The sequence below is a fragment of the Phalacrocorax aristotelis genome, chromosome 7, assembly GCF_949628215.1.
Source record: "Phalacrocorax aristotelis chromosome 7, bGulAri2.1, whole genome shotgun sequence".
Taxonomy (NCBI): domain Eukaryota; kingdom Metazoa; phylum Chordata; class Aves; order Suliformes; family Phalacrocoracidae; genus Phalacrocorax; species Phalacrocorax aristotelis.
The window spans coordinates 7,828,184-7,855,964 of NC_134282.1; the positions used below are offsets into that span (position 1 = coordinate 7,828,184).

General features: G+C 39.9%; 1 protein-coding gene and 1 non-coding gene across 3 annotated transcripts; both read left to right on the forward strand.

Annotated features, from left to right (window-relative positions):
• The first annotated feature begins 629 nt into the window (after window positions 1-629).
• On the forward strand, window positions 630-27,699 carry KPNA4 (karyopherin subunit alpha 4). Of its 2 annotated transcripts, none has more exons than XM_075098579.1 (17): window positions 630-990; window positions 10,316-10,360; window positions 11,213-11,302; window positions 11,396-11,425; window positions 11,510-11,562; window positions 13,449-13,544; window positions 13,660-13,745; window positions 17,079-17,165; window positions 17,693-17,862; window positions 17,957-18,001; window positions 18,711-18,842; window positions 19,055-19,183; window positions 20,804-20,908; window positions 22,534-22,605; window positions 23,305-23,467; window positions 24,604-24,698; window positions 25,802-27,699. In XM_075098579.1, exons 1-17 carry the CDS (start codon window positions 922-924, stop codon window positions 25,898-25,900), a joined length of 1,566 nt encoding a protein of 521 aa, XP_074954680.1. In that variant the 5' UTR covers window positions 630-921; the 3' UTR covers window positions 25,901-27,699. The 2 variants fall into 2 exon arrangements, with proteins under 2 accessions (XP_074954680.1, XP_074954681.1); XM_075098580.1 differs by lacking the exon at window positions 630-990 and adding an exon at window positions 1,330-1,584.
• On the forward strand, window positions 19,507-19,824 carry LOC142060625 (small Cajal body-specific RNA 7). The gene has a single exon (XR_012661844.1).
• Window positions 27,700-27,781: the final 82 nt, after the last annotated feature.

Below are 27,781 nucleotides of genomic sequence, written 5' to 3' on the forward strand. Positions count from 1 at the left end.
CTTCAGGAGAGCTTGGAGAGCTTACCCACGTCTCCAAGGAGGCTGCCAGAACACCTGCTGCTGTATCCTGAGCCCTACTTCCATCTCTTTCCAAAATCAGTAGTGCTTAGGACCAAAGTCTAGTGAAGTGGTTTGGATTAAAATCCGGACGGTGACAAACGTGACAACCGCAGCGGCTCGCTCCGCTCAATCTTTATTAAGTACTTTTCTGAGCTTTCGCACGCGTGACACCACCGGGCACCGGCGCGGTGCCGCCCCTCCCGCCTCAGGTGCTACTGAAGCGACGCGGGGCGAGGCGGCGCTTCCGGTCCCCTGAGGGGAGCGAATGCAAAGTCGAGCGGGGCGAAGGATAAGCCGCTGCTGACTTTGGCCCGAGGAAAGCGCAGTGGCGGAGGGCGCGGAGGACTGGCAGGGCACGGCGCGGGCAAAGCCGCCACCCAAGATGGCGGCGGCCGGGACCTGCCGAAGCACCTCGAAAGGGCCGCTCCCCTCCCCCCGCCCCGCGCGACGTCACCATACGCGTCACCTCCCCGCGCAACAGCTCCCTCCCATTGCCTTCCCTTCTCCTATTGGCCGCCGGGCTCGGGCGCCGCAGCCAATCGGCTGGCGCGGCCGGCCGACCCAGAGCGAGGCTGCCCCTCTTCCCCCCCCCTCCCTCCCCTCCCTCGCTACCGGCACGTTCGGCCGCCGGGGGCAGCGGGCAGCGCCGCCCCGAGCAGGCCGGCAGCGGCACCGCCGCCTCCTCGCCTCGCCTCGCTTCCCCGCCGCACCGCGTCTCGGCTCCTCGCCTCGGGCGGTGCCGGGAAGGGGGGACCCCGGCAGGCTCGGGCAGGGGCACGGGCCCGGGAGGAGGCGGAGGAGCCTCACTCCCTCCCACCTACCCTATTTCCCCCCCCCCCCCCCCCCTCCCCCGGCCCCGCCATGGCCGACAACGAGAAACTGGACAACCAGCGGCTGAAGAACTTCAAGAACAAAGGCCGCGACCTGGAGGTAACCGCCGCGGCGCCCGGCGGGAGGGGCCGGCCGGCCATGGCGGTGTGAGGGGGGACGCCGCCGCCGTGTGGCGTCTTTCCCTAATCCGCCGGCGAGGGGCCCGCGGCGGGGCCGCGGCCTGCGCTGCCCGCCCCGCCGAGAGGCGGGAGCGCCGCTCCCCGCCGCCCGGGGAGGGAAGGGAGGGAGGGGAAGGCAAGGCGGCAGGCCGCGCTGTGGGGCCGGGCGCAGCCGGGCCGTTGGGCGCCGCGCGGAGGCGGGAGCGCCGCGGCTGAGAGAGCAACGGCCGGCCCGGCCCTGGGGGGGCTCCCCCCCGCCCCGGGGAGGCGGCTTCCCCGCGGGGCAGGCGGCCGGCCGGCACCGGCATGGCGCTCAGGGCGCTTAATTTGGCGTAGTTGGGTCCAGCCGCTGGCCGGCTCCAGGTTGTTGCCGCGGTGTTCCGCCGGCTACGGCAGTAGTCGTGTTTTCGTGTGGCTCTGCCTTAATTTCTTGCCAGCACTTAATAATCGCTCTTTGCGCTGAGTAGCCCCTTAAAAGCCTGAGTCAGGGATTAGGGCCCAGTTGGGTGTTCTGCTGTGTGTCTCTGCAACATAAGTGAGTATATTAATTACTGCCTACACTTCATACTAAAAATTATTACTGAAAAACCTCTTCTTTTTGATTTATACAGGGAAAATGTTACTATTTTACCGTACAGTTAGTCGAGTCTGGAAACAATTGTGGTTTGTAGTATGGAGCCTCTAAACTTTTTGGTGGCTGGATTGCTGCATGTGTTATTTGAGCTGTGAAGGTGCTCCTTCAACACAGAAGAGATAACTAACTTAGGGTTTCTTTAGTAAATATTCAAATTTTAAAACTAGGTGTCAATCCTTGCCCATAAGCCCTTGGCCAGGAGTGCTGGTTGGGGAAAACTGTGCGTCATAATATTGTCAGTGTAGGGTTGTGATCAAGTAATGGGCTTTGGCATTCTCATTTCTGTTTTTCAGTAGCCTCAATACATGTCCCTGTGACCAGCATAATATTCTAATCTTTCATAAGGAGACGATTGAACGGTGTTTCTTTTTTGAAAGCATTTATGTTGCTGTCATCCATTAGAACATCTACCAAGTTTCCCACTTGGGTAACTTGGAAGTCCGTAGCACCTTGGTTTTTAACTTGTCCAAGTCTATTGATGAAACAGTTATGTACAATAACTGAATAAAGTTTGGTGACACCAACAGTGTTGGAACTGGGAATAATTACTGCAGTGATTGCTCTGTTTACTAATAATGTTGTTAGATTTGTTAGTAACTATTTGCCTTGGATGTAAATTTGTTTTTGTATAAATTTTGTTTTCACTGAATAGACTACTGTGGGAGAAAGGCATTTTTAGGAAGGTGCACAGTAAAGTATGTGCTATCATAGTGAGAAAATGAAAATAACGGGAAAATACAGGTTGGAATTCATCTGCATTTTCTCTCCTTTGGTGCCAACGTACTGTGTTTTCGGGTAAGTCAGCTAAAGAAGGGAAGGTTCAAGATCAACACGTGCAAGTAAAAGGAACACGTGTGTATGTGTCAGGAAGCAGGTAACCTTGTCAGTATTTTTTTTTTAATTTGCTGATGAGCTTACATGGCCTTGTACACAGTGAAAACACCACTGCTAGGCCATTTTAGATACTGACATCTCTCCAACAAATCCTGGAACATATGCTTGGTACCTAAAATAACTACCATGGATGGCTGTTTTTCATACAATAGCTCAGGCTTATGGCTATCATTCCTGCTTATTAACTGCTTACATATCACAGTATTCGTTAGTGAGAGAGATGTTGGTAATGTCTGCTGTGTGACAAGTATCCTATGGTAGCAACAGTTGCTAATGAGTATTCAGGTAGTTCGTAACACCTGTGTTCCTGTGCTGCTTTTAGCGGAAAAATATCTATTTACTTCGCATAGGAAGCCAACATTTGATCATTATCTCTTTCCCTCCTCCTGCCTCCTTCACTCCTCCCCCTTTTCATCTCTGCTGAAATTGTGCATTTAGCCATTGTGTTTCTTTATTCAAAACCATGATCTTTTTTCTTTTCCATGACTGTCTACCTCCCTTCACTATCATCAAACAAATAATACATCACTCTGGTTTTGGTGAATCCTAAATTAATAGAGATTTGTAGAGGCTATGAAGGGTTGCCATGTTGCAAATGACAAACTTTTTATAAACGGTACAAATATGATTCCATGTTGCTTAAATCAGTCAATTGGCAGTTACATTGCTAGAAAAGCATGTGTACTTACCTTCCTGGTCTTAGATCTTCACTGAAGGTTATAGTATATCTTGCAAAAGGCAGAGCATTTCCTGCATTTTGTCTCCTGAAGTGCTAAGTGGATGGTTTAGCTTTTTGGATACTTAATGAGTTAAAGTTGGACTTTCATTTTCCAGTCCATATCGATGTGCTTCTAAAAATACAAATTCTGGCCTTGAAAAAGGAAAAAAGAAAAACTAAAACACACACCTGCTTTACATAAGCGTACAAAGGAATTTTTCTAAACATCTTAAGTATTGGATAAACATGCATGCATGGACATGTTACGTTGTAAACAATTGCTGCCATGTGTGTTAAGATGACAGATTGGTGGCGACACTGGGAATAGAGGGATTCATTGTGGCCAGAAATATAAAATACTTCCTTGTCCCTTTTTCTTATTTATAGTACTGCTCAAAGATACAGAGCATAATACACTTTTTTAATATTGGAAGAGTTTGTGCTGTGAGAGTGATAATTTGTAGCTAATACTAAGGCAGTAGTGTTTAAGATTTCTAGTCTGGTATGTGCAGCATGTATTGCTACAGCACAGAACTGCAGAAGTGGTCACACTAGCTTCTTTAACTTCCAAACCCAAAATCTTACTTAAGTGCTCTCTGGACTTTATATAAAATTATGCAAATGCTTATCTACTAGGAGAGCTAGTTAAGGTAACATTTTTCATCTTGTGTCTTCAGTGAGGAACAGGTTTTACTTGGCCTTTTTTTCTTGAATGAGAAAGGATGAGGTTTTTTAACTGTGGATATGGCTGTGATGATACTTGCAGTACCATAGACAGTGGAATTGAACACTAATCTTTGTCCTACTGTACAAAGACCAGGATAAGTGCAAATTGTTTGTTGTCTGCAATAGACATAGTTTTATGGACAGTTTGGTTTTGAGTAATTGCTGTTTAGTACTGGGTGTTGGGGGTCTTGAGCATAGCCTTGTGCCTGGGAAGGTCTGAAAAGAAGATTTGGAGTTTGGGGTAGTTTCTTCACTTGCTTTGTTTTGTTCTATCAGGCGATTCAATATTTCATTTTCTATTGGTGATTGCCTGCTGCAGCATTCAAACTTGACTGGCATTTATGTTTTTTGAAATGAAACAAAAAATTTCATGCATATTATTTCTCTGGAAATACTGGAAGAAACTGATGAGCTTCTGCTGTCCTTTTCCTCCCTGGCTTGTCTGTGTGGTTGGGTGAGAGAGGAAGAATTGCTTTAATGGTGCCAGCACAGGAGAAGTGTCAAATAGAGCAGAAATATCTGTAACTGAGAAATGCATAATGTAAAATGATCATAATATTGTAATGCAGGCTACTTCAAAGCGAATGTTGGAGCAGCTGTTGAGTGAAGATGTTTTAAGATCAATATTATCAATTTTAAGAATTGCCATATTGTTCACAGGGCATGTAATAAAATGTATTTGAGAATACCAAGGACCTTTGAGGGAATGTTACGAGAAATACTGGATATCACAGGTAGTTAGAAGCTTTTCAACCTTTTCCATATCCCATGCAAAATAACTTGCTTGGGATTCAAATATGGAGGAAGTAAAGGAGAGCAGAATTTCACTCATTGAGTTAGTTAAAAATAGGTTCCTTTAAGCTGACTTCTAGTTCTATGGTGAAGCTCATCCATTTTATTGTTTAAAAATCATACCGAGATATATGTGCAGGCCAAATAAAATGTCTTGTACAACTTCTCTGGGAAGAACTTGAATGACAGCATGTGCAGTGTCATTGATTTTTATTTATTTGTAACTGAGAGTGCCATTATAATTCTGAAGGGGGGAAGAGTTGATGAGTTTTCTGGTGGTATCTTGCAGAGGTTGTGTTGGCTTTAAAATCCTGTAGCACTTTTACCAGTGATCTTGAGAGTAGACTTTATTGCTCCGGTCTGCAAATGAGCCAGAATTAGTATAGGAGGGAAATAACGGCTAGAGGAGGGCCTAAATAACTTGGTTAAACTGAATGTGGAGAGTATGTATTTTTAACAAATGCAAATATGAACTTGTGTATCTGAGGGGTTCTTTCCTTGTTTTGTAGCTCAGTGCCTTTTATACCTGTGAAGGCTAAGACAAAGTTTCTTAGTCATTGCTGTTGTCACTGCACTGGATGTTCTGGGTTATAGACTAGTCTTCAGCTGTGGCCTGCAGACTGGGTGCTTTCTGAGTAGCTAGTGTAGCGAGTAAGCAGTTTGTGCACAGAGTCATAGTCGGTAGCATTTTTTTAAAAAGTGAAAGTGCCATGCAGTTCTCAAAAGGTTTTGAAGGTAAACAGTGGTCTGTTTCTACACCCACCACTCCCCCTTTTCTTGTTTGTATTTTGAATCATAGACCAGGCTGGTGCTAGTGTGGAGTAGCAACTTTCTAGGAAGGAAGGATGGCTCCAACAGCTCTGCTTTAAACTAACTGTTGCCTTTGCAGTCCACAACAGAAACAACACGCCTTTGGAAACCATTCACTAGAATGAGAGGAATAGGTAAAGCTCTACCATTATTTGCATGCTGTCAGACCTTCCTGTTGTAGGTGCATAAACAGAGCCACCTGAGTGAAATATTTTACAATAGCAAAAAAAAAAACCCCAAGACCCACCCCACAAAACAGTAAAGGCAGGCTGTGTGTGTGATGGGGTCTGAGGGAATCAGAGGTGGAGGAGGGACCAAGATACGCTAGCTGAGCATGAGCTCCAGGTATAGGCTAATGTACTTCGAACGGGCTAGTAGATCTGAGTGTGGAGCGTGGAATATTTCTTCTGTATCTGGTGTTGTGAAAAACACTAGAACGTATCATGATCCTGCAGACATCAGCTAACATGAGATTTTAATGATAAGCTGAAGGGCTCAGTAATGAGTAATGGTCAGAAAATAGCCCTTATGATAAAACTTAAGCTAAATATAATTGAAAAAAAGGAGGATGGAGAGGTAGTGATCATAGGCTGACAGAAAGATTTGATCATTTGATTTTTGATTCAGCAAATGAAGAACAGGATCCAATGACTGAAAGAGCCACATGAATTCATACCGGTGTGATGTGTGTTTTTAAATTGGAACACTTTCCAAGGACCATTCTGAATTCTGTTTGTAGAAAATTTGTTTCCTACACACAGTTGTGTTAATGCAAGCTGAGAACTGATTCAGAGAAGTCTAACAATCAAGTCAAATCTTCTACAGAACAGAAGGGAGAATCTAGCTTTATGATGCCATGTGCCATGAAACCATTATACCTAGGTTTCTGCCCTTGGAAAACAGCTCAAAAAGGCAACACAAGTTGATCTTGAGTCTGTTGTTTTAGTTTCTCCAAACTATCTATTTAATTTCTAGGCTGAGGTGATGATGCTGTGAAACTCCTTGACAGAGCTAACTTCAGTTCTTACTTGTTTTGCATTTTCTGTTCCGAGGAGGAAGACCCATGACAGGTTGACCAGTAATAACTAGTTTGTGAACCATTGACTGTTTACACAGAAAATTGTTTTAGTGGAGCCCTATTTTGGGAAATTGTTCTTAAGAGTGACTTCACTGGTTGCTTTTCTTTTGTGTGGAGGCTTTCGTGAGTCCAAGGTGTGTAGGTCCTCTTCAGAAGCAGGCAGGAATTAAAACCAAGGGCCTGTCAGCTTTTGTCTGAAGGGAGAACATTCTTTTTGTTCAACAGTCTTCATGGAATTCCAGGATTTTTTTGAGTCTGATCAACTGCACATATGATTCTTCAAGTCAAGAAACTTTTAAATGATGTGTGAGGCTTTTTTCTTGCAGTATTTGTTTTGGTCTCACTTGTCTCTTCCCATCTCTGTCACACATGCATGCATATGCACTTGTCTTGAAGGTGTGTTACCACCTGAGTTGGAATATGTTTCCTTTTGGGATCACTAGTAATTGTAACTATTTTTAATACCCTTACAGCTTAATGTCCCTTTATAGTTGGTGTTCTAGCAATTTGTCTTCTACTCTGTGAAAATGTACCTTGAGTCTTGCTCTTGGTTAGCAACAGCTTTTCTGTGACCAGTAATGTCACTGTTGAAGTCTTGCAAGAATCCTTCTTGCAGTACAGCTCTTCCACAGGTATGCTTATTTGGTTAGGTTGCAGTAACAGTTGTGGATTGGGAAGGTGTTAATTAACTGTCTTGAGATCATCAGGGGCTTGCTACAATTCTGCAATCCTAACAGACCTTTTCCTTATTTTATTTTCTTCTTGATTACTCCAGGTTAGTAGAATTTAGAGAAGCTACATTGAATGCTACATTACTGGCTGAGAGCAAGAGCCTATAGTAGACATCTCAGTTGTAAAGCTGCAGCGTCTTTCTGAAGCCCCTACATGATGAGTAGTATCCATTAGTGTATCGGCTTCTCTGGGAAGGCAACAGCACTTGGAGCACAGTTAAATGACTATTGAGTGCTTCTTGCATTCAGCTCTGTTACTCAGAGTTACCATTCATCATTTGGGTAGGATGTGAGTCTTAGCTGGTGAATCCTAGGCTACACTCTTCTGGGCTCAGCTTACATACTGCTGGCCTGCAGTTGTTAGCATCCTGTGATGTGTGCAGCTGCAGGCAGGGGACTTGGCTCCCCAGCGTTGAAGTGATATGCGCTTCAAAGAGCTAAAGCGTGAACTGCCATGTGATGATGACAGTAGTCTGTAATCAGGTGTTTAACAAATGCATGTGTAGGAAGATAGCTGCTGGAGAAACTTTGCTCCTTTCAATTTTTCTCCAGTTTGTGTTGGTATAGACAATTGAGTTGGAGCTACTACAAAACATTAAAATTTCATCTATGCATTTATAAGACAGGTATTAATTGAGAAAATACCTATTAGGCCAGAAGAGTGTTAATTAAGTTTATTGAAGTATATTTTTCCTCACTTTAGAGATTACACCTTTGAGGTTCTCAGTATCACTTGAAGAATTCTAAGAAATATTTGAAAAGCATATCTAGCTATGGAGAGTAAGTCCTTAGCTCTGGAGTGAAGTTTATCTGCATACTAGTAGTGTGCAGTATTAACTGCTGACCTCATGTAGCAGACACTACTTTATGGGTTTAAAACTGAAAAAGCCATGAATCTAAGCTGCATTAGACTCAGCTATTAATTCTAGTTTTGATTGACCTATTGAATTAACATTCTTTAAAGATGCACGCTTCCTGGAAACTTGCTTTGGTGCTTTTTAGTGTGGGACAGTTTGTACATACTTACTATGGTTCTTACCTAGTTGTTCCAGGTGCTGCAGCTGTATTAGGTATGCATGTATACTTTGCCTTTTATACAAATGGGAAGCTATCACTGTGTGGGTGTGTTGAATTTTTTCCCTTCTCTGCCTGTTTTTCTCATGAAGAACTGCATTTTTGTCCTCAAGAGATGAAAAGTTCTACCTCCAAAGCAGTGGGGAACCATCCCTTCTTTTTCACTGGCATCCTTTCCTGCCCTTTTCTCATTCTTGTAAATCCTTCGAAAAGGTAAACTGTCTTGATCAGAGTTGGAAGTTTGAAGTGTACATTCCTTTCAATAAAAATAATTCTGCTTCTGAAAGTCAAGCGTTTAATCCTTATCTTCGGAGCTGCTGCTTGTTGCTGTTCAGAAGCTCTCAGCCATCTTTTCCTTGTATTTTGTGTTAATGCAGTCCCTTACACTCTGGAATTTCAAGCTTTCTCTGGGCTTGTGAGTGGTTGTCACAATAAAAATGCAATTGTTTTTAACTTTGCTATTCTTATTCATTGTGAAGTTCAAAGTATAGAACAAAATCACTATAAACCAGGGTTTTTTCTATTTTCACTTTGTAGAGTAGTAACACAAGCGGTAGTAAACCAATTTATGTATATTTGCAATTGCTTTTTCGTCCTGAATGCTCTCAATGGGAGCTGTAGAGAAAATGACCCAAAAAAAATTGCTCTTACAGGTCCAAGGGCTTTATGTGGCTTTCATTTATAAAATATTTCTGTAACTCAGGTTTGCTTACTAGCTCTCTTAATTTGAACTTGTTTATAAAGCTATTCCACAAGGCACAAGGCTAGTACTGTTTCATACAGTAATAGAAATGTGTGCATATCAGAAATGTGTGAGATCTGTGAATTTACTTAAGTATCTGGGAGAAACAAGTAGTGTTGTGGAGGTTTGGGTGAGCAAGAGCTCCTGTAGAACTTTTCCATGCTCTGTCTGGAAGGGTATGCTTGTGGTGCTACACTTGAATGATGCCTGCCAGGCTTCTCATACAAAAAAGGCCTTGGTGTTGTCTGGATCTATTTATTCTGAAGAATTAGATTATTGAAATTCTTTTTGCTTTAGCAGTCTTAATTTGTTTAGGTGAATGATCACCCGCACAGCCTGAACCTCAGCCTGTTTTTCAGGGTAGCTATATGGTGACAGTTACCTGTTAGTAGTGTGTTGTGCTCCTTACTGGTTTCTGGCTGATCAGCCAGTCTGGTAGTGTAGCCCAGGCAGCCAGGTGTCTCTGCCTGGGGAATCGCCTGATTCCCTCACTGCTCTGAGGAAGTAAGAGGTGTCAGTTCTTCATTAGGTGTGTAGATAGATAGGCAGTTGTGCTTGACTTTGACTATACAGTTTAAGTATACCGATATGCCTCTTTATAAAAGTGGCAGTTTTGGCTCTGTCTGGGATTTTGGCTCATGTTTTGTTGGTTTTTTTTTTCTTTTAATTTGAAACAAGACAAGCTTAAAGGTTGGGCAAATGTAGTATGCTTTCTGTTAGCTTGTGTTGTGTTTATAATGCTTTTGGTGCTGCTGTGTTATGCATAGCTCTGTTCAATGTTGCCTTTTGTTAAAAGGTACCTGTTTATTCCCTGATTCCTTATACTGGTTGTTTTTTGGTCTTCAACATGAAGACCTAGGAGACTCTGTTTCTACTATTAAATAATACAGGCAGAAATAATACCATTCTCTCAATTTCCTGTTGCATTCTACTTTTATAGTGAAAGCTAAGTTCTCTGTGTAGAAGTATTGTTTAAAGTGCATGAACATAAAAATAGTTGTGCAAGAACTCGAAATGACTTGGTCTAGATTCAGAACATAATGCACTTTGATGTTGATTCTTTTCAGACTATGAGAAGACAAAGAAATGAAGTTGTTGTGGAGTTGAGGAAGGTGAGATGATGTAGCTTTATTGTTGCTGAATGGGATTTGGCTATGTTGGTATTGCATTAAAATTTAAAGAGTTTTTGTTAAAGGCTTAAAAATTAGATACTGTTGTGTTCTTTCTGTATTTCGTCAAGAACATTGTTAAACTACCTATTTGTCTTTACTAGTGGTAATATGGCTTAGGAGGAAGTTCTAAAGTTACCATACTTGGTACTAGAAGTTCCATAATTTTTGTCCTGAAAAAGAATTTTGTTTGTAATCTGTTAAAGGGAATAAATCTTGCCTCTCCAGTGAGGTTTTTAGTTTTTAAAACTTATAAAAAGCTTATGTGTTTCCTTTTGAAAAAAAGTTATTCCTGTTAATCTATAGACAGAAAGATATTTTGTCTCCCAAAGCAGTAGCTCAAAATGCAAGTAAGAGTGGAAGAGTATGTGTGAAGGTAACACTATTTAGAATTGTTGGAAAACAAGCTCTTTAGAAAAGTAATCGTAACTTGAACTATTTTACTTCTGGGATGAACAGACAACTAGCCTCTGGGAATTGCCTTGTCTTGATAAAAATAATGACAAATAGGTTGCAATGTCAGTACTGATGGATGTGTGCACGTGAAACTTCCAGCAAAAATAGTTACTGATGTAGATAGAGTTGGATGGAGGATTTTTCTAGGAATAAGTTATTTCCAAAATGTGCTTCTCTGTGCAGCATTCTCCAGCTTCTTGAATGTTTGACATTTTAACAGTATCAATGAAAGCATGTTTATGACATTTATTTAAAACAGAAGCTTCTACTCCCTTCTTAACACCCCCCATATCCCCCAAATCAAAGTTTTAAAGGCATTAAAACATTTTTCTCTTAAAGAACAAGAGAGATGAGCATCTTCTGAAGAGGAGAAATGTTCCCCATGAAGATATCTGTGAAGATTCTGATATAGATGGTGACTTTAGAGTGGTAAGAATTAACTTAACACTCTCAAGCATGTCTTATTTTTATGTGTTAAAAAGACATTTCTAATTTCTAACTGCTTTTGTCTCTGTTTTCTAGCAAAACACTTCTTTGGAGGCAATAGTGCAGGTAAAAAAAAAAATCTAATTGTTTGAACATTCTTCATGTCATGGTGATAAATATGTGAAAAGTCTAAATTCTCTTTTATTTTAGAATGCTTCAAGTGACAACCAGGGTATACAGTTAAGTGCTGTGCAGGCTGCAAGGTAAACACACTTTTCTCAAATATATTATTTTAATTTGTATTTTATCATGCTCTTAAATTCAGAAAATGTGTTCTAGCTTAACTAGAAAAAGTATGTCATTTACTGATTTAAAAAATTGATAAATACAACTTCACAAAAAAATCCAAAATACCTAGGTCTTTGAAGTAGTCAGGATTTTTATGTATAAATAAATACTAGGATTTTTTTTAGTGCAATACTTGATGCTTCTCACAAGTAGAGTAAAATATATAATAAGCAGGGCCATAAAGTCTTTAGCTTTAAATACAGAAAACTGGCATAATTATTTTTCTACTTTTGTCATGGATTAGGCCGCTAAAGCCACTCTTAGCTTTAAAAGGGATTCTGTGTAGTTGTATGTATTCAGGAAGTGATCCTAAAATACTCTTACGAACTTCCCTTGCATAAATTTAGTATTTAACTGCTATTTCATGAATTACTGGGGTTTTTTGTTGTTGTTGTAGCTTTCTGCTACAACTTTTTATTTGTTTACCTTCTGTGGCTGAGGGAGTTAATTCAAGTGCAAGGCAAGACTTCCAGATCAAGAAGTCAGGTGAATTGGAAGTTGCTTTGACATTTGGGAGTTAATGTTTTTGAAACTGATAGAATCATGGAATGGTGTGGGTTGGAAGGGACCTTTAGAGCCCATCTAGCCCAACCCCCCAGCCATGAGCAGGGACGTCTTCAACTAGATCAGGCTGCTCAGAGCCCCGTCCAGCCTGGCCTTGGGTGTTTCCAGGGAGGGGGCCTCCACAGCCTCTCTGGGAAACCTGGGCCAGTATTACATCACCCTCATCGTAAAAAATTTCTTCCTTGTATCTAGTCTAAGACTACGCTCCTTCAGTTTAAAACCATTACCCCTTGTCCTATCGCAACAGGCCGTACTGAAAATAGGGAAAGAATGGTTTCTGTACCCATTCCATTGGGCAACTTGTCTTCACTAAGAAGTTTCATCAACTCAGGGTAGCATCATGAAGAACATACTACTTACTATAGCTGATCTAAACCAGGTTAGACTAAAATACGCTTAATTAAGCCTGATTTAAAATGAAATGGGAATGTCCATGTGAATAGGCTGATTATAGCTATCTCTTCATATATCAGTCTTCCCACTGCTGCTAAAAGTTTGGTGTGGCAGCCTAAATTGGCCCCTGCAAGGATCTTCCTTCATTCTCCTTAATTCCTTCACTGCAGAAAGGGGAAGCTAAAGGGATTAAAAACTGAAGCAAATTTGTACACTTACATTTTTTGCAGCAATACTTTGTGACTCCTTGCTCTCTAGCATTACATCTTTAGTAAAGAAGAAACAAGTTTCTGCCTTTCCCATCAAAGCAGCCGGGATCTGTTTATCTCCCTTGTTGGGTGGAGGAGGAAGAAGCTGCAGGAGGGTGTAACTGGATAACTCCAGTGATCTTTGTTTTACTGGCTGGTAATAAACTTCAAAAGTAGTCGGAGAAAACACGGCAACTGAAGTGGGCAATGAATGTAATGGCTTCAGTTTTTCAGTACTTCATTTTTTCATTAGTTCAGTAATTTCAGTTTTGGTGATTAGTTACTTTGACTTAAAGTGGAGAAAACAAATCCTGCTTGCTCTCTGAGAGTATAAGACACACTGGGGAAAAACTTCGCAGCCCAGAGGTAGTGCAGCACTAGAACAGTTTGTCCCAGGAGTTTATTGGATCTCCGTGCTTGGAGGTTTCTGAAACTCAGCTACAGAAAGCTGTTACTGACCTGATCTAGTGTCAGGAATAATCCTGCTGTGAGTGGAAGGTTGGACTAAACAAGCTCCAGAAATCCTTTCTAGTCATGACTTCTCGTTCTGTGATTTGTCTGATAAGACTTGTGTGTTTTCTCCTTTTCCTAAACAGAAAACTGCTTTCCAGTGATCGCAATCCACCAATTGACGATCTAATAAAGTCAGGAATATTACCTATTTTAGTGCACTGTCTTGAAAGAGATGACAAGTGAGTATTTCTGAAACTCAATGTTTAATTGTTGCAAGAATTCTCAGTATTTAGCTAATGTGCCTATAGCATCTGATTTGAAAACTCATGGGTTTTTTTCCTCCTTCCTTTGCAGTCCTTCTTTACAGTTTGAAGCTGCATGGGCTTTGACAAACATTGCATCTGGAACCTCTGAACAAACACAGGCTGTAGTTCAATCTAGTAAGTCCAACAATATTTGATCATCGATAAAGCATGTACTGTAGCTTCCACAAAAATAAGATGATCTGAGTGATACTGTAAAGAGCATCCACACTCCTGTTTCTCTCTCAAGCATGTTCACCAATCCACATGTTAGGGTTGGTCCTTTTATGCGATAGCCGGGATGGTTGAAATTGAGTTGTCAATCACAGGCACGTCGCTGAAGGACCTGCCCATGAAGTCTCCTGCCAGATGTTCTACCTCTTCTCTGGCAAGCAGCATCAGTTGAAGCGCACACCTGCTTTTGTTCTTCATTTTCTCAGATTTTAAATTCAGTTGGGTTTCCTAATGGTGAGTAATCTCTTCTGGAAACTCACACAGTTTTAGCAGAGTTCGTATCTGCTGGTCTCCATTTAAAAAAAAAAAAACCACAAAAAACCCACAACCAAACAAAAAAGCCTTGAAACAAAACCAACAACAAAAAAAACCACCTTAAAATGCTCCTGTGGAGGCATTTCCTATCTTATTGTGAAGAGGGAGGAAAAGACATGAACCAAGTCCAGAGGGTGCCTTATGTTGAACTCTCTTCCAAAACCCAGTTGAAGAAAAAAACCATTCTCCTCCATATTTTGAGGAATCTGAAGCATGGAAAGGAATTATCAAACTTGGAATCTGAGTTGCCAAGCAAAGCAAACTTTCTTCTGTACTCTAAATATGTCCTAAGTTGAAGTAGCACTTCTGTTGATAACGCAGAACTAAGTAGAAGTGTCTGCAGGCTTTTTGAATTGAGTGAATAAAACAGCAGAGCTTCTTGAGACCCATGGAAGAATCAACCCTACAGTAAAACAAGTTTTTGCCTAAAACTTAGAGGAAAAAAAATCCACAAAACCTATATTACTTGAGATACCAGTAGCTTTAATGGATGGAATCAGTGTTGTGTTGCAGTGCATGCTGTTTGATACCATTAAACGTTATGTGCTTCCAACAATGAAAAGACAGAATTATGCTTGATCTGTTTTTGTGGTCCCCCCTCACCCCCCCAACCATCATACTGACTTGTTTTAGGACTAGCTGGAACTTCTATTCAGTGTAGTAAGTACAGTTTCCAAGGTGTGTGGTGGTGTTTAAGTGGTGAAATGTCAGTGTTGCATATCCTCCATGAGTGACTGTTTCACTTCAGTGATCGAAGTAGATTTTCATTGTTAGTGCTAAGCAGTTACAGGTTTCTCACAAACTGTATGTTTTGGCTTTATATTTAGAAAAAAGTATGTATTCACAAGAAAGGTTATAGCAGCACATGATTTGTTAAATGGCTGGGTGTGTTTCAAAAATCTTTAACTAGCAAAACAGGTTAATTCTCCACAGCAGATGTGAAGGAATTTAAGGCAGGTGACTTCAGCTTAATGGATTTTTCTCTTAATATAAGTTTTGAGATTGCATTGGTTGCAAAATCAGTTGCACTTTGCTTTTACAAACTCTCAGCATTAAGAGCCTGTTAACTTTGATATAATGGTTTGACCGTTATCTTTCCTAATACCTAATACTTTGAAGTTACCTTTTTCTCATCTTCCTCCTCTTCCTCTCCCAGTTGCATCCTGAGTTTTCTTTTGCAAATATAATTAACATATAATCTGTCCACACCTCTGATCTAGAATACTTCTAAACGCTATTTAAACCTAACTTATTGATTGAATACAGATTGAAGATGAGTGCCAAATATAGTAATTATTTCTTTCAGTGATGATGTCTGATTTAACTAGGTCTACATGTATGCATTATATTAGCCAATTTAGTAGCTATAACATATGAAAGTATTGTTTTTCTTGTAGTGATCTATTTCAATGAAGAGGATGGATTGTTGTAACTTCTCCAAAAGTACTTATTAATATGCTTGCTGGGATGTTTTTTCTCCTTGCATACAGGCATTGTAAAATACCTTTATTTAGTAGAAAATAAGTTTTCTGTGATTTATTTCTCTAGTAAAAAATGTTTTACACTGAGAAGACTCTAAAAATACCAGCCTCTCTTGAAATGTGTTCTAAAGTAAATGAGTGTTTCTCACAGAGTAAACTGCCAATAGCAAATCACGTAAGCAAGCCCCTTAGTGCTGGGCATTAAAAAAAATCAATTATCTAAATGTGGCGCATGTAGAATGCGTTGGAAACAATTGGTTTAGCTTCAGTTCTAAATATTGGGAGCATTCTCCTGTCTGGCACCAACATTGGGTAGAAAAGTAGCTGCCTTGATAACAGTTGTGGAGTTTTGTGTGTTGCCTTTTGAATCCCTTTCTTACTGCTCAGTCAGTTGGGTTTTTCTTGGGACATGGCAGTAGCATTTCAAACAATCTCTTCTGCGGTGGTCAGTTAGGTAATTCTAGTATGTTAGGTAATGGGTCTCAACTTGAGCAGAGTCAAAACTTGGTGACGTAAAAGCAGACTTCACACTGAGAAATGCATCTGTATTGCTTTAGGAGACCAAGATGTCTATATTTATAGAATTGGCTGCTGTTGCTGTACATGTACCTTCATAACGGTTATCAAGAGATTTTGAACACAGAGTTGGAAATATTTAGGGAAAAGCACACAGTGGGCTTGGCATGTGGTAGTGCATCTGTATGGATGGCAAGGGTCTTTTGGTGCAGCTTACCTTGCATGTCTACTTGTGTATGTTCGATCTAGCAGGTTTCCTCTTGTAGAGTCCCAGCAGGAGTTGTGCACTAAAGCACTGCCTGGAACTCCCCACAGGCAATGTATATGGAAGATCTCTCCGTAGTTAGCTTTCTGCATGTGCTAGGACCAGCAGCTAGCATGTACTTCACTACTAATAAAGATGTGATGGGGGAATATAGGGTACTATAAATCATTAAGACTGAAACAAATTAAACCCCTGTACTTCCCCCTTACTACATTACCAGTCAGTAATGTAGATGTGTCCCTACTGACTCATAGGCTGGCCAAATGGAATGGGTGAGGTTGGTCTTAAACAGTTACTACTGTGCAGTTGGTTCTCATACGTAGCTTAGCACGGAATTTCTAAATTCAATAAGTATAACTAAATTTGGAGTCTGGACAAGCTTCAGTAAACTTGTGAGACTTAAATGCTGGGTTATTTTAAGAGTTGCTTTAATAATATTCTGAAGTGTGGGCTCTATAAGAAAGTGCCATGCAGGAAGAATTATTACAGTATGTTTTATTTCAGTATCATCTGGGAAGTTAGTAAAGTTTTGACCAACACTTAACCAGGAGAAGTTTTTCATGCAGTACTGAAATTTTCTTTAAGAGCTAATTACGTGAACTACTTTGTCTTTTGAGAGATATATTAACAATTGCATGGGATTTTGTTTGTATCTTTCAGATGCTGTGCCACTTTTTCTGAGACTGCTGCATTCACCTCATCAAAATGTTTGTGAGCAAGCTGTGTGGGCTTTAGGAAATATCATAGGTTTGTGTTACTCCTGCCACTAAAAACTTCTAAGTTCCTTTTGCTATTGAATGAGTAAACTAAGTAGGACTTTGTGTGTTAGAACTTGGAAATGTTCAACTCCGAGACAAAAGGCAGCTGTTAGGCTGGCAATCACCCTCTAACTTATTCGTGTTTTCTCGATCGTGCACCAATGGCGTGCACCCAAAAACACATGCCTACATGCTTTGTTTCTAGGTACAGGAAAAAGGATTACTGGCAAACAGGACCTGCAGATTGGAGCTGGTTTTAATGAGTAGTTCAAAATGAAGCAATGAGGCAGGCAGCCACAGGTCCTGCTAAAGCTTAATATAAGTGTCTTTGATAGATGTATCTATATATAGATACGTGTATCTCATATAGAGATATATGCATTTTAAATAATTGAAGTTCTCTGTATGAAATTCTATATTGTATGATTTTAATGGAAGTTTTAAGTGTGCAGAAATGAGACTTTCTGTGAATGGCATGGGATTATCTTTGTCTTCATAATTCTTTGTCTCAAACAGGTGATGGACCCCAGTGTAGAGATTATGTTATTAGTCTTGGAGTAGTGAAACCACTGCTGTCCTTCATCAGCCCATCTATTCCCATAACTTTCTTAAGAAATGTTACTTGGGTCATGGTCAATTTGTGCCGTCACAAAGATCCTCCTCCGCCGATGGAAACCATTCAGGAGGTGACTGAATTACTCAGTGTTCAGTGTAACTCTACTGAAGTCGAATATCCATCTGCCTTAAAAATAACTGTCAAATGCTTCTTTTCTTCCTTAGATCCTTCCAGCGCTCTGTGTTCTAATTCACCACACGGATGTAAATGTAAGTAAGGCCACTTAAAGCCAGTTTTGTGTTCTGGTATGGTTTGTTTTTTTCAGCTGAAGTATAAAGCATGTTATAATTAACTTTTCTTTTTTAAAAAAAAATCTGATGTTCTCTCATTATGGCAAACTTATTTTGATATTTAACTGCTTATTTTTAAGTATGTTATGATTTATTTCTTGGTATTTCTCTGTATCTTTGCAAATCCTTACTTGTATGGCCTTTCCCTATACTTAAAATGTAGTTTCAGTTGTAATTCTGTGTACATTAATTTACAGATAAATACAGGGTTTTTTTACTAGCACTTAAGTTTGAGGTTGTAATGAAAATTGGTGTAAATGAAAGAAAAGTTAGTGTCTGCTGTATATGGAAAATGTTAGCTTTAGATGTAACTCCTGAGGTGTTAAATATGAATGTTAGGTTATTTTAATAGTGGAGTAAATGAGTGAATATAAGCTGTAGTTAGCAGTTTAGCTGTTGTTTAGCTGTTTTTTTTGTCTCTGTGTATTCTTCAGAGCTAGAAGAGGTGGAACAGCAGTTGTATTCCAGACTTCTGTAGAGCAGAATGTATGAAGCTTGTAAAACAAAATGGGTTTTTGCTGTATTATGTAAATTCTGGCTTCACAACAAGAATTGTTTTACATTTTAATGTATGTTATTTTTTGACTTGTGATATTTCTGTAGTACTTAAAAATGTTTCTGCTGTTAGATATTGGTAGATACAGTCTGGGCACTCTCATATCTAACGGATGCTGGCAATGAACAGATCCAGATGGTGATAGACTCTGGAATAGTCCCTCATTTGGTTCCTCTCCTCAGTCATCAAGAAGTTAAAGTGCAAGTAAGTTTGGATAACTTCAAGGAAGTGTTGCTTAAAACGTAATACTAGAGAAAGTAGGTAGTTTCTTTTTATAGTTCATGTTGAAGTTTAAAGAGTACTTTTTCCTGTGTGGTGTAGCATTTGCATAAAACCTTTTGCTTTTTTCAACTGTTAGTTTGAAAGTATGTGCTCAACTAGAAAAATCTTTTATTAAAATAACTTTTTTGTTTCAGACTGCTGCACTGAGAGCTGTAGGAAACATTGTCACTGGTACCGATGAACAGACACAGGTAGTTCTGAATTGTGAAGCTCTTTCACATTTTCCAGCACTTCTGACACATCCCAAAGAAAAAATTAATAAGGTAAGTAACTGCAGAAATTGCACCCAATTGGTAACTCTTTATATTTGGCATAGCTGGTTTGGATTCGACATAACGTAGTGTGGTAGGGACTTCAGAAATTGGCTACGTACACAAGTTTATGGCAAGAGCAGGCAGGGTGCTGGGTTTTCTATACAGATGTTCACTTCAAGAAAAATCTCTGAGGAGCTGTAAACTTGTACTTGACAAGAATGTTGTTTCTTGATTCTTCTAATTGAATTTTTATGAAATTAAAGCTTCATCTTAATTTTGTCTGACTCAATAGGTTTTGATATGAGAAATGTCACTTTAATTAAACTGACTCTTGGAAGTGATGAAATAGAGATAATCGGATGTCTCTTTGAATGGAGTGTGTGTGATAAATGGAATTTAAACCAAGTTAAACTGGGGGTGGGGTGTGGAGAATGTGTGTGTGCGTGCATGTACAGGAAAGGCTTTAAACGGGGGCACTGATAATGCAGTGCTGATTCCGGAGTGCATCTGAGGCATGTTGTTATGTTCTGGGGTGCCACTTCACAACATTGCCGATGATTAAAGCCCAAAACAAGCCCACCAAGACAAGCCTAGGCATCCTAAATCTCTAACAGGTCCACTAATGAAAGTGATCCTGTGATCTGATCCAAGAGTCTCGGTTGAATGAAGTGTGAGAATTTCTGAATCTCATGTTGAGAGAAATACTTGTCTAAGAAGCTGTCATGCCAGATAAGTTGAGAGAAGGGAATTGAGGAGTGATGGAGGGTTTCTAGGAAGGGAGAAATTTCTCAGCTGTAAGATTGAGAGTTGATATTCTTAACTTTATGTGAAACTGTTATTTCTTGATTACAGTATAGATTCCTACTTAAAAAGGGGGATGGTGGGCTCTCAATCCTTATTTAACATAAGAATCCAGGTACACTTCTTGGCTTAGTTCAAATTTCAACTGTTTGGGACTGGGAGGGCCAACTGGGGAGAAGATATCTTCTTACACACTTTCCTAAGCTTCTGCGATTGGTTATTGCTGGAAGGAGAAAGCCCTGGGCTTATGGACAAAATGATCATAAAGGGTCATATAATTTTATTCTTGAAAAGCAAGCACTTAAGTCATGGTGTTGCATTTTCATAGTGATTGACACTTAGAAGAGAAACATTATGAAGCAGGTAGAGAACATATTGTCTTCTACCAGTCTCATTTCTGGAAAACATAATGCTTTTTAGAGCTTATCTGACCATCAGCTAAAAACTGCTGTAGCATTTGTTGTTGGTAATGGAATCACTTCTGGGTGCTCCTTTGTAGCCTTGTGACTTTGTCTCCAAATAATTTTTCTTTTTAATCTGTGGGTTTGGAGTATTTGGTTGTACCTTGGTAACAATGAAAGACTGAAGAGTCTTGTGGCATCTTCTAAGGCAAGGCTGTTGCTTTGTTACCTGTATGTCTAGTCTACTTCCTAGGAATTCAGCTATGTACAACCGAACTGATATAGTACTTGATTGCACTTCAGATTGATTAGCGTATGAACTGCAGATATAAAAATGTGAATGTATAAAATCTTACTGGAGTGGAAATAAAATAAGGTACAGAAGACTATATGAATTAATAACTTCTCACATCCTTCTATTTTGCAGGAAGCAGTGTGGTTCCTATCTAACATCACTGCAGGAAATCAGCAGCAAGTTCAGGCAGTAATAGATGCAAACCTTGTTCCGATGATAATACATCTTCTAGATAAGGTTAGATAAAAGGATTTAACAGTTTGTTTCTTTAATTGAGGGAAGAGACACTGAAGTCCTTGCTTCATGTTTTACATCATATTGTAAACGGGGGCAGGGGTAAACTATACCCTTGGGCATTTTTCATATGTTGCAAGATAAAATATCTCCCTGTTGGTACTCTTGCAAAGTGCTGTGAGATAAGTGCCAAATGTATTGGGGAAAGGAAGCAGACCAGGGGCAGCTGCTTCTCAGGTCCTCGTAAATCTCATTCCAATTCTTTTTCTCACTTTGTAAACAATGGGAGTAGAATTCTTTCCTTATGTAGCCTGAAGAGGTCTGGATGTGAACAGCATTGAGTTAGTTCCCAGAATTTTGCCAAAGCTTAAGAACTTCATCCTTTTTTTTTGCTCCGCACTATCTGGAAATATAAGAAAGTGCTAAACAGTGGCATTTATTACCCTGTTTGTGTTACTGCATTTATCTAGGCTGAGAGTAATCCAAGTAATGATCCTGTGACACTGGAGTGAGGACTGGGCTTGTCCCATCGTTTTGTTTTTTTTTTAAAACAAGTAAAACTGCATCAACAAAAATAGGTGGCCATAGAAAATAATCGTAGATTTTGTGTGCTTGGAGTTGTTCCCATGGAAAAGCAACAGGCTGGGTGGATGGATGGTTCTTTTCAGTAACAGATGAAACTTGAGGGGAATCCTTTTACCTTTTTTATTAAATAGTGAAGTCATATAGCTGCTTGCAAACACTGAGTGCTTTTCTTGTGCTTTCTTAGTGTCTCATTGCTGCTTGTGTACTAGAGGTTGAATGCTAATGGGTCATCATGTGGGACTTCAAATACCTGTATTCCTTTTCAGTTGTTGGCCATTAGTGTCTTCTAAAATGTTAGTTTCCAAACCTCATTCTGCTCCCAAGGATCTGCCTTGAGAAGAAGGGTAGCTAAAAGCATGTTTTTAAATGGGAGCAGTACAACACCTTTCAACCATTTCCTACTTTTTGCTTTATTTGTTACTTGATTTTGCTTTTCTGAAGTGTGGAAGCAAGCCAGAAATACCAGCCTTACAAACGTGTTCAGCCATGACAAAGATGCAATATCTTGCGTCAGGGTAGAGGCTGGGGTTGAGACTGAAGAAATACTTGCCTTTTCCCCCTAAGTAACCTAAAGCTGCTCACAGATAGTTCTGTTAACTGCCAATTTATTGATCACTGAGAGAAGAGCTGGAGACCTTTTCCCTTTAAAATTTAGTAAGAAGACCTGAGCTCACTGACTTCAGAGCCAGACAGTTTGTAAATTTTGATAAACCACTGTATATACTCTTACCACTTGTCCCTAATAAATGATGGCTGTTGATAAGGAATGCAAGAGAGTGGAGTATTACCGTTCTTATTTACTTTGCAAACAAATTTCCCTTCTTCTGGAAGATCGATTTTTAAAAACATGGTTGCAGGGAAGGGATGAACAATCTGTGAGTAGACTCAAACATCTACAGGATTTGCTAGTTACTTTCCCTACTTACTGGAAACTGATCTGGTGATACCATGCAGAATGGACTGTAACAAATCCAAGCTTTTACTAGAACACTACCTAACATAAGAACTGAAATGATGATTTCTACTTATGGTTGTGTTTTTAGGGTGACTTTGGTACTCAGAAAGAAGCTGCTTGGGCAATAAGCAACTTAACTATCAGCGGAAGAAAAGACCAAGTGAGTCAAACCTTAAGAAAGGTTTATTGTCTTCCATTATCTTCCTTGGGTGCATTGGAGAGAGTACATCAGCCAATGGGTTTAGACTTCTGCACCAGGATTATGAATGTCTGGATTCCTACCATGTTCAGTAACTCTTCCCTCTCCCACACGGGATTGAAGTGAACTGCAGTTGTCATTTCTGGAATGACCTGAGATTAAGAGTATGAGCGGGGAGTTGGGTGGAATCTTTTCTGTTAGGATGGCTTAGTAGCTATGAATGACTGCATTCAGGCTCTGAGATTCTTGGTCATTCAACATCCCTATCTTTCTATTCCGCCCCCCCCCCCCCCCCCCCCCCCCCCCAATGGATAAGAGTGTGATAATAATGATAGCAGCTATTGAGTAGAAATATGCTAGTTTCTTGTAAGCATGGTTGGGGTGGTGTCATTCCTCAAAGATGAGGTTGAAACGCCTTGTCTAATACTGAAAAGTTCACAGCATCTGCTACTGGTGTGATCTAAACTTGAAATATATTTGTAACATCATTCATAAATATTACCCTTCTGTGCTTTAAAACAAAAATTTCTGAAAGTGACTGCTACAGAATACTCTCGCCTTGTTAGGTAATTTGGAGTACTTCGACTTGTTTGCCTGTGTGTGGTGCATTGTTTGCTTCTGTCACACTCCTCATGTAACTACTTGCGTTCTTCCCCTTAGGTGGCGTACTTAATTCAACAAAATGTAATTCCTCCCTTTTGCAATTTGCTGACAGTAAAAGATGCGCAAGTTGTGCAAGTGGTTCTGGATGGACTAAGTAATATATTAAAAATGGCTGAAGATGAAGTGGACACCATAGCCAATCTTATAGAAGAGTGTGGAGGTAAGATGCTTAATATTTTGATGCTGCGATTTTCAGAAATTGATGGTTTGGCTTGCTAGCCAACTTCCTATATGCTGTTGGCTTCACTGTGTGTTGGCACAGATGTTTTAAAGCAAACTTTTTCTAAAAGTGACTTTTTAATACCTGTCAGGTGAATATCCTTAGCTTTCCCTAACTGATAAAGTTCATGATCAAGTAAAATGTGGAGGAGCTGGATAATGTTGGTAAAGTTTATTAGGTGCCAATTTTCTAAGTCTGGTATACTTGACAAAGTGGTTCTTCATCATGCACAAGTCATGTCCAGGTGAATTTGGGGGGGGTGGGAACCTACATACACGGGTTGAAGAAATGTGATAGCTTTAAGTTCCTAATGGCTTTCAGACTTTCTCCACATTGGTTGGTATTCAAGTTGACTGAAACTCTCCAAGGATGAAAGAACAGTGATACTAAATTTGGGTGCAAGTAAAACACTGTGTGGCATTTCATTAACAGAGTTGAACAGTTTTTTTAAAATACAAAACCTTAAGGGAGGGGGGAAAACCTTAAGTGATTGGTGATGGTGAGGGAGGCAGATGAGGTGTTTAAGCCCAAAGCTCTGCTTGTCAGAACTCCGAAGGTATTTGTGTGTATGCTCTACTTGTGTCTGCCAATAACTTGCACTGTACTGGAGCTACTTGCTATATAATCAAGCTACAGGTCAGTAACTGGTAGCATGTGTGCCACCAACAGTGTGTGGGTCTGGAATGTCGCAGCTTGGGGCTCCTACACCAGGTGCTGAAAAGATGTTTCTGTGAAAAGGGAGTATGTCCTAGTGCTTGGCCCTCACCATAGTTCCACAGATGAGCTTGACCACTTATAGCGAGAAGGGAAGTACTACCACTGCTGGAATTGAGCTCTTATACAGGTTGTTTTTTTTGTCATGGTATCTATTCCTCAATCTCTACTATGTTTCCTTAAATCTCTAAGAAGCTCTTATGCTTAAGCTTGTCTGATGAGCTTAATGCCATATTATTCATGGTCACTCTATTCCTAGATTCGTTTTTAGTTACTTTGTGTGATGACGTCTTAATGAGAGGGAGGTGGTTTTGCCTGAACTTAGTATTTTAACTCTTACATTTCTTGTGTATTTATTGTAGGCCTGGAGAAAATTGAACAGCTACAAAATCATGAAAATGAAGACATCTACAAACTGGCTTATGAGATCATTGATCAGTTCTTCTCTTCAGATGATGTAAGTGTGTAATAGTTCTGCAACCTGCTTTTGTAATTGCATTTAAAATATGGTTCAAGGTAAAGGCAACAGCTCTAAAGCCTGTTCTGTGACACTTGTTTAGTTTTTCAGTGAAGAATGAGCCCTTATTTGAACCTGTTGCATACCTTACTGTTCTTTGTGAAGTACCTAAAGATCTGATGCCTAATTTAAGCATCATCTCTAGGGATTAAAATATTAGGCTTTGAATAGTTCTCTTAAGTGTTGGCTTCTGGTTAAGCTTGACATCTCACATTTGATACTCCCTGCTGACTTGAGTACCAAATCCAAGATTTGGCGGCTTAAGCAGCAAACTGTTTTGAATATTACAGTGATTTCAGAGGTAGGATGTTCTGATCGAGAATGTTGTCTTCAGTTTAAACATGTAACATAAATAAAAGGAAGGCTTTAGATTTGTGTGCACTTGAAATCATAGAAGTTAGTTGCATGTAAAGGAAATGCAATCATGACAGTCTGTGTCATGGAGTGAGAGGGTTTTCTACTTGTTTGAAGAAGTTTTGGGAGCAGATTTACTGAAATGGTAGAGCTCAGTTGCATTCATGCCCTGCTGTCCACATTGAAGTTTATTTTGTGCTAGAGTATCACTTTTATATGAACAATAAGACATAAATCTTGTTAAGCAACTCAGATTTTGCCTATGCAGCAGGACTTAGGATTTAACCTGTCGATTTGTTAACCTGTATACTGCCTATTTAAATTGAAACTGCAGTTTCAGCTTAATCCTTATGTGATTCAATGGTATTGGGCTTCTATTAACAACTTTGACAGTTTGTAAGCTGGCAATAGGGATGATGCATGACTGACAGAATGATTTCCAGGAGTGAAAACTGCATAAACGAGAGGCTGTTGCATGCCATGTAGCCTACCTACTAAATACAAGCTAAAACATTTCTGCCTAAATTACTGTCGTCATAGCGCTCTTACTAAATCGGGGGAGAAGAACGGCAAGACTTGATGCAATGGAGTAGATTAGGTGAAGAGATAGCCAGACAATCCTAAAGAGCGACTGCTTTTTAGTGAGGCTTTTGTCTATTACTACTCATGATGTTCTCGTTCTGTTGCAGATTGATGAAGATCCTAGCCTTGTTCCAGAAGCAATACAAGGCGGAACATTTGGTTTCAATTCATCTGCCAATGTACCAGCAGAAGGGTTCCAGTTTTAGAGTGGTATTTTGGAAGTTAGGTACAATGCAGCACTGAATAAAAAGGTTTGATCCATCAATCTTGGCTCATGGGATCCGCTGCTGCATTAAATCGGGAAAGAAAATGTGAAGATTTCATTTGGAATCACAGAAAAGCCCAAATGAAGTCAAGATGGCGAGTGGGTGCGAGTGAGAATGAGTGGCAAAATGTAATGAAAAACTTCACACTGAATGCTTATTTAGATTGTTCAAAGAAAAAGGGCTACAGGTCAAAGATCTTCAGTGCCTGAGAAGGAACAATGACTTACTAGAGCAATTGGGGGGAAATGCAGTACTATCATCATCAAGCCTTGTAAGCATAAGAGAATAGGATGCCCATATAAGTCCAAGGAGAATGAGCCCAGGCCTTGCTATGAAGCACCGTGTGAATGGACAACATTGAGTGAATGTCTGGACTCGATGCTGTGGAGCCAGGCTCGTTTCAAATACGGGGCTCTTCAGTCCTGAAGCAGGCTCCTAGTGCTGGAGTGGGGTGTGTACGAGAGTATGGTTGTGATGCTGTATGTGAACGCATGCAAGCTTGATTCGCCTTCAGGGGGCTGATAACAAACCTAGTAAATCATCAAAATGAGTTCATGAGTGTTAACTTACACTGGACGCAAAAACAAAGACCGGTTTAGCAGCAGACTCTGGTTTACTCCTGCAGCCTGTGTTTCTTTTTTGGTTTTTTCTTCTTATTTTTCTTTTAGTTATTTTTAATTTCTTTCCTGTATGGCTTATTAGTTGTTTGTAAAGTCAGAATTTCAGGAAGGCTTCCCTGTGCATTTGCACCAGATGAATGTTTGATGTTATGAAAAGCTTTCCATATCATCAAAACTAATTTGTAGATTTTTGCATGAAAAAAATCATACATTTCTCTTCAAATAGACTGTGTTGCAGTACACAAGTTGCCATAATAGTAGAAAGCGGTAAAATGTGGTAATAAAATCTCATCCTTTTCATTTTCAAAGATAACATGAAGACCTTTGCATGTGGTAATCTACAACATAGTTCATTTTTAGATTTTGTTGAGTCCTGTAACCAAATGTTTCCGTTGTGGTAGGATACCGTGCTGTGTTTCAATGTTACTTGTTTTCAAACTTTGTTTTCTATGAAAATGATATGGAAACTTCTAAAAATGAAATTTGGTGCATATGTACTGCCGAATAAAGACCGAAAAAGAGGTGTGAATAGATGTACAAATCAAGTCATGGTTCGAACACCTTTACTATGCCTAATCCAATTGTTTTAGACTCTTTTTATCTTAGATGTAGGCAGCCATGAACAATCTATTTTGAGCCACTTTAGAGAGAACTTTGTATTTTAAACTTGCACAAAAAGAATGCAAGTGTTTTTATAATTGGAGTAATACCTCAGTTTTGAGGTTCTGCACACTAAATTAAAGGTGACGTTACAAATTTGTACAAAATGAACTCTTTATAAGGTGGCTCATTGTAGGAAATGCTGTGCCTTCCCCTTTGAGCACAAGTGTTGCATGAACAACAGTTTGCTATAAGAAAACATACCAGATTAGCCACCATTAGCATCTATATCTACCTTGTGTTTTAAAATCAACTGGTAATTCTGAAACACTGTAGAATGGATAAAGATTATTTTGTGATCATAACTCTTTGTTGGACTAGAGTATTTTTGCAGCATTCCTTGTCATCAGAAACATGGTTAAAGTTTAAAACTAGAAGCAGCGGAAACTAGCTTGTGAAATTTATCCAAGTAGAGTGCAGGCTAGGCTGTCTTGGGGAAATAAACATTAAAACTTGCAACAGTGTTGTATTTGCTGTGTCTTTGTATATATGCTCCAGTTTACCTCAGAAGGTGAAGATGATCATTTGAAGAAAGTTACAG

What these genes read in the sequence shown, in the direction of transcription:
- KPNA4 (XM_075098579.1), top strand. Translation starts at nt 922, where the DNA reads ATGGCCGACAACGAGAAACTGGACAACCAGCGGCTGAAGAACTTCAAG. An exon ending in TGTCTTGAAAGAGATGACAA is followed by an intron (nt 13,545 to 13,659) that starts GTGAGTATTTCT and finishes CTTCCTTTGCAG; the next exon opens with TCCTTCTTTACAGTTTGAAG. An exon ending in TCTTATAGAAGAGTGTGGAG is followed by an intron (nt 23,468 to 24,603) that starts GTAAGATGCTTA and finishes TATTTATTGTAG; the next exon opens with GCCTGGAGAAAATTGAACAG.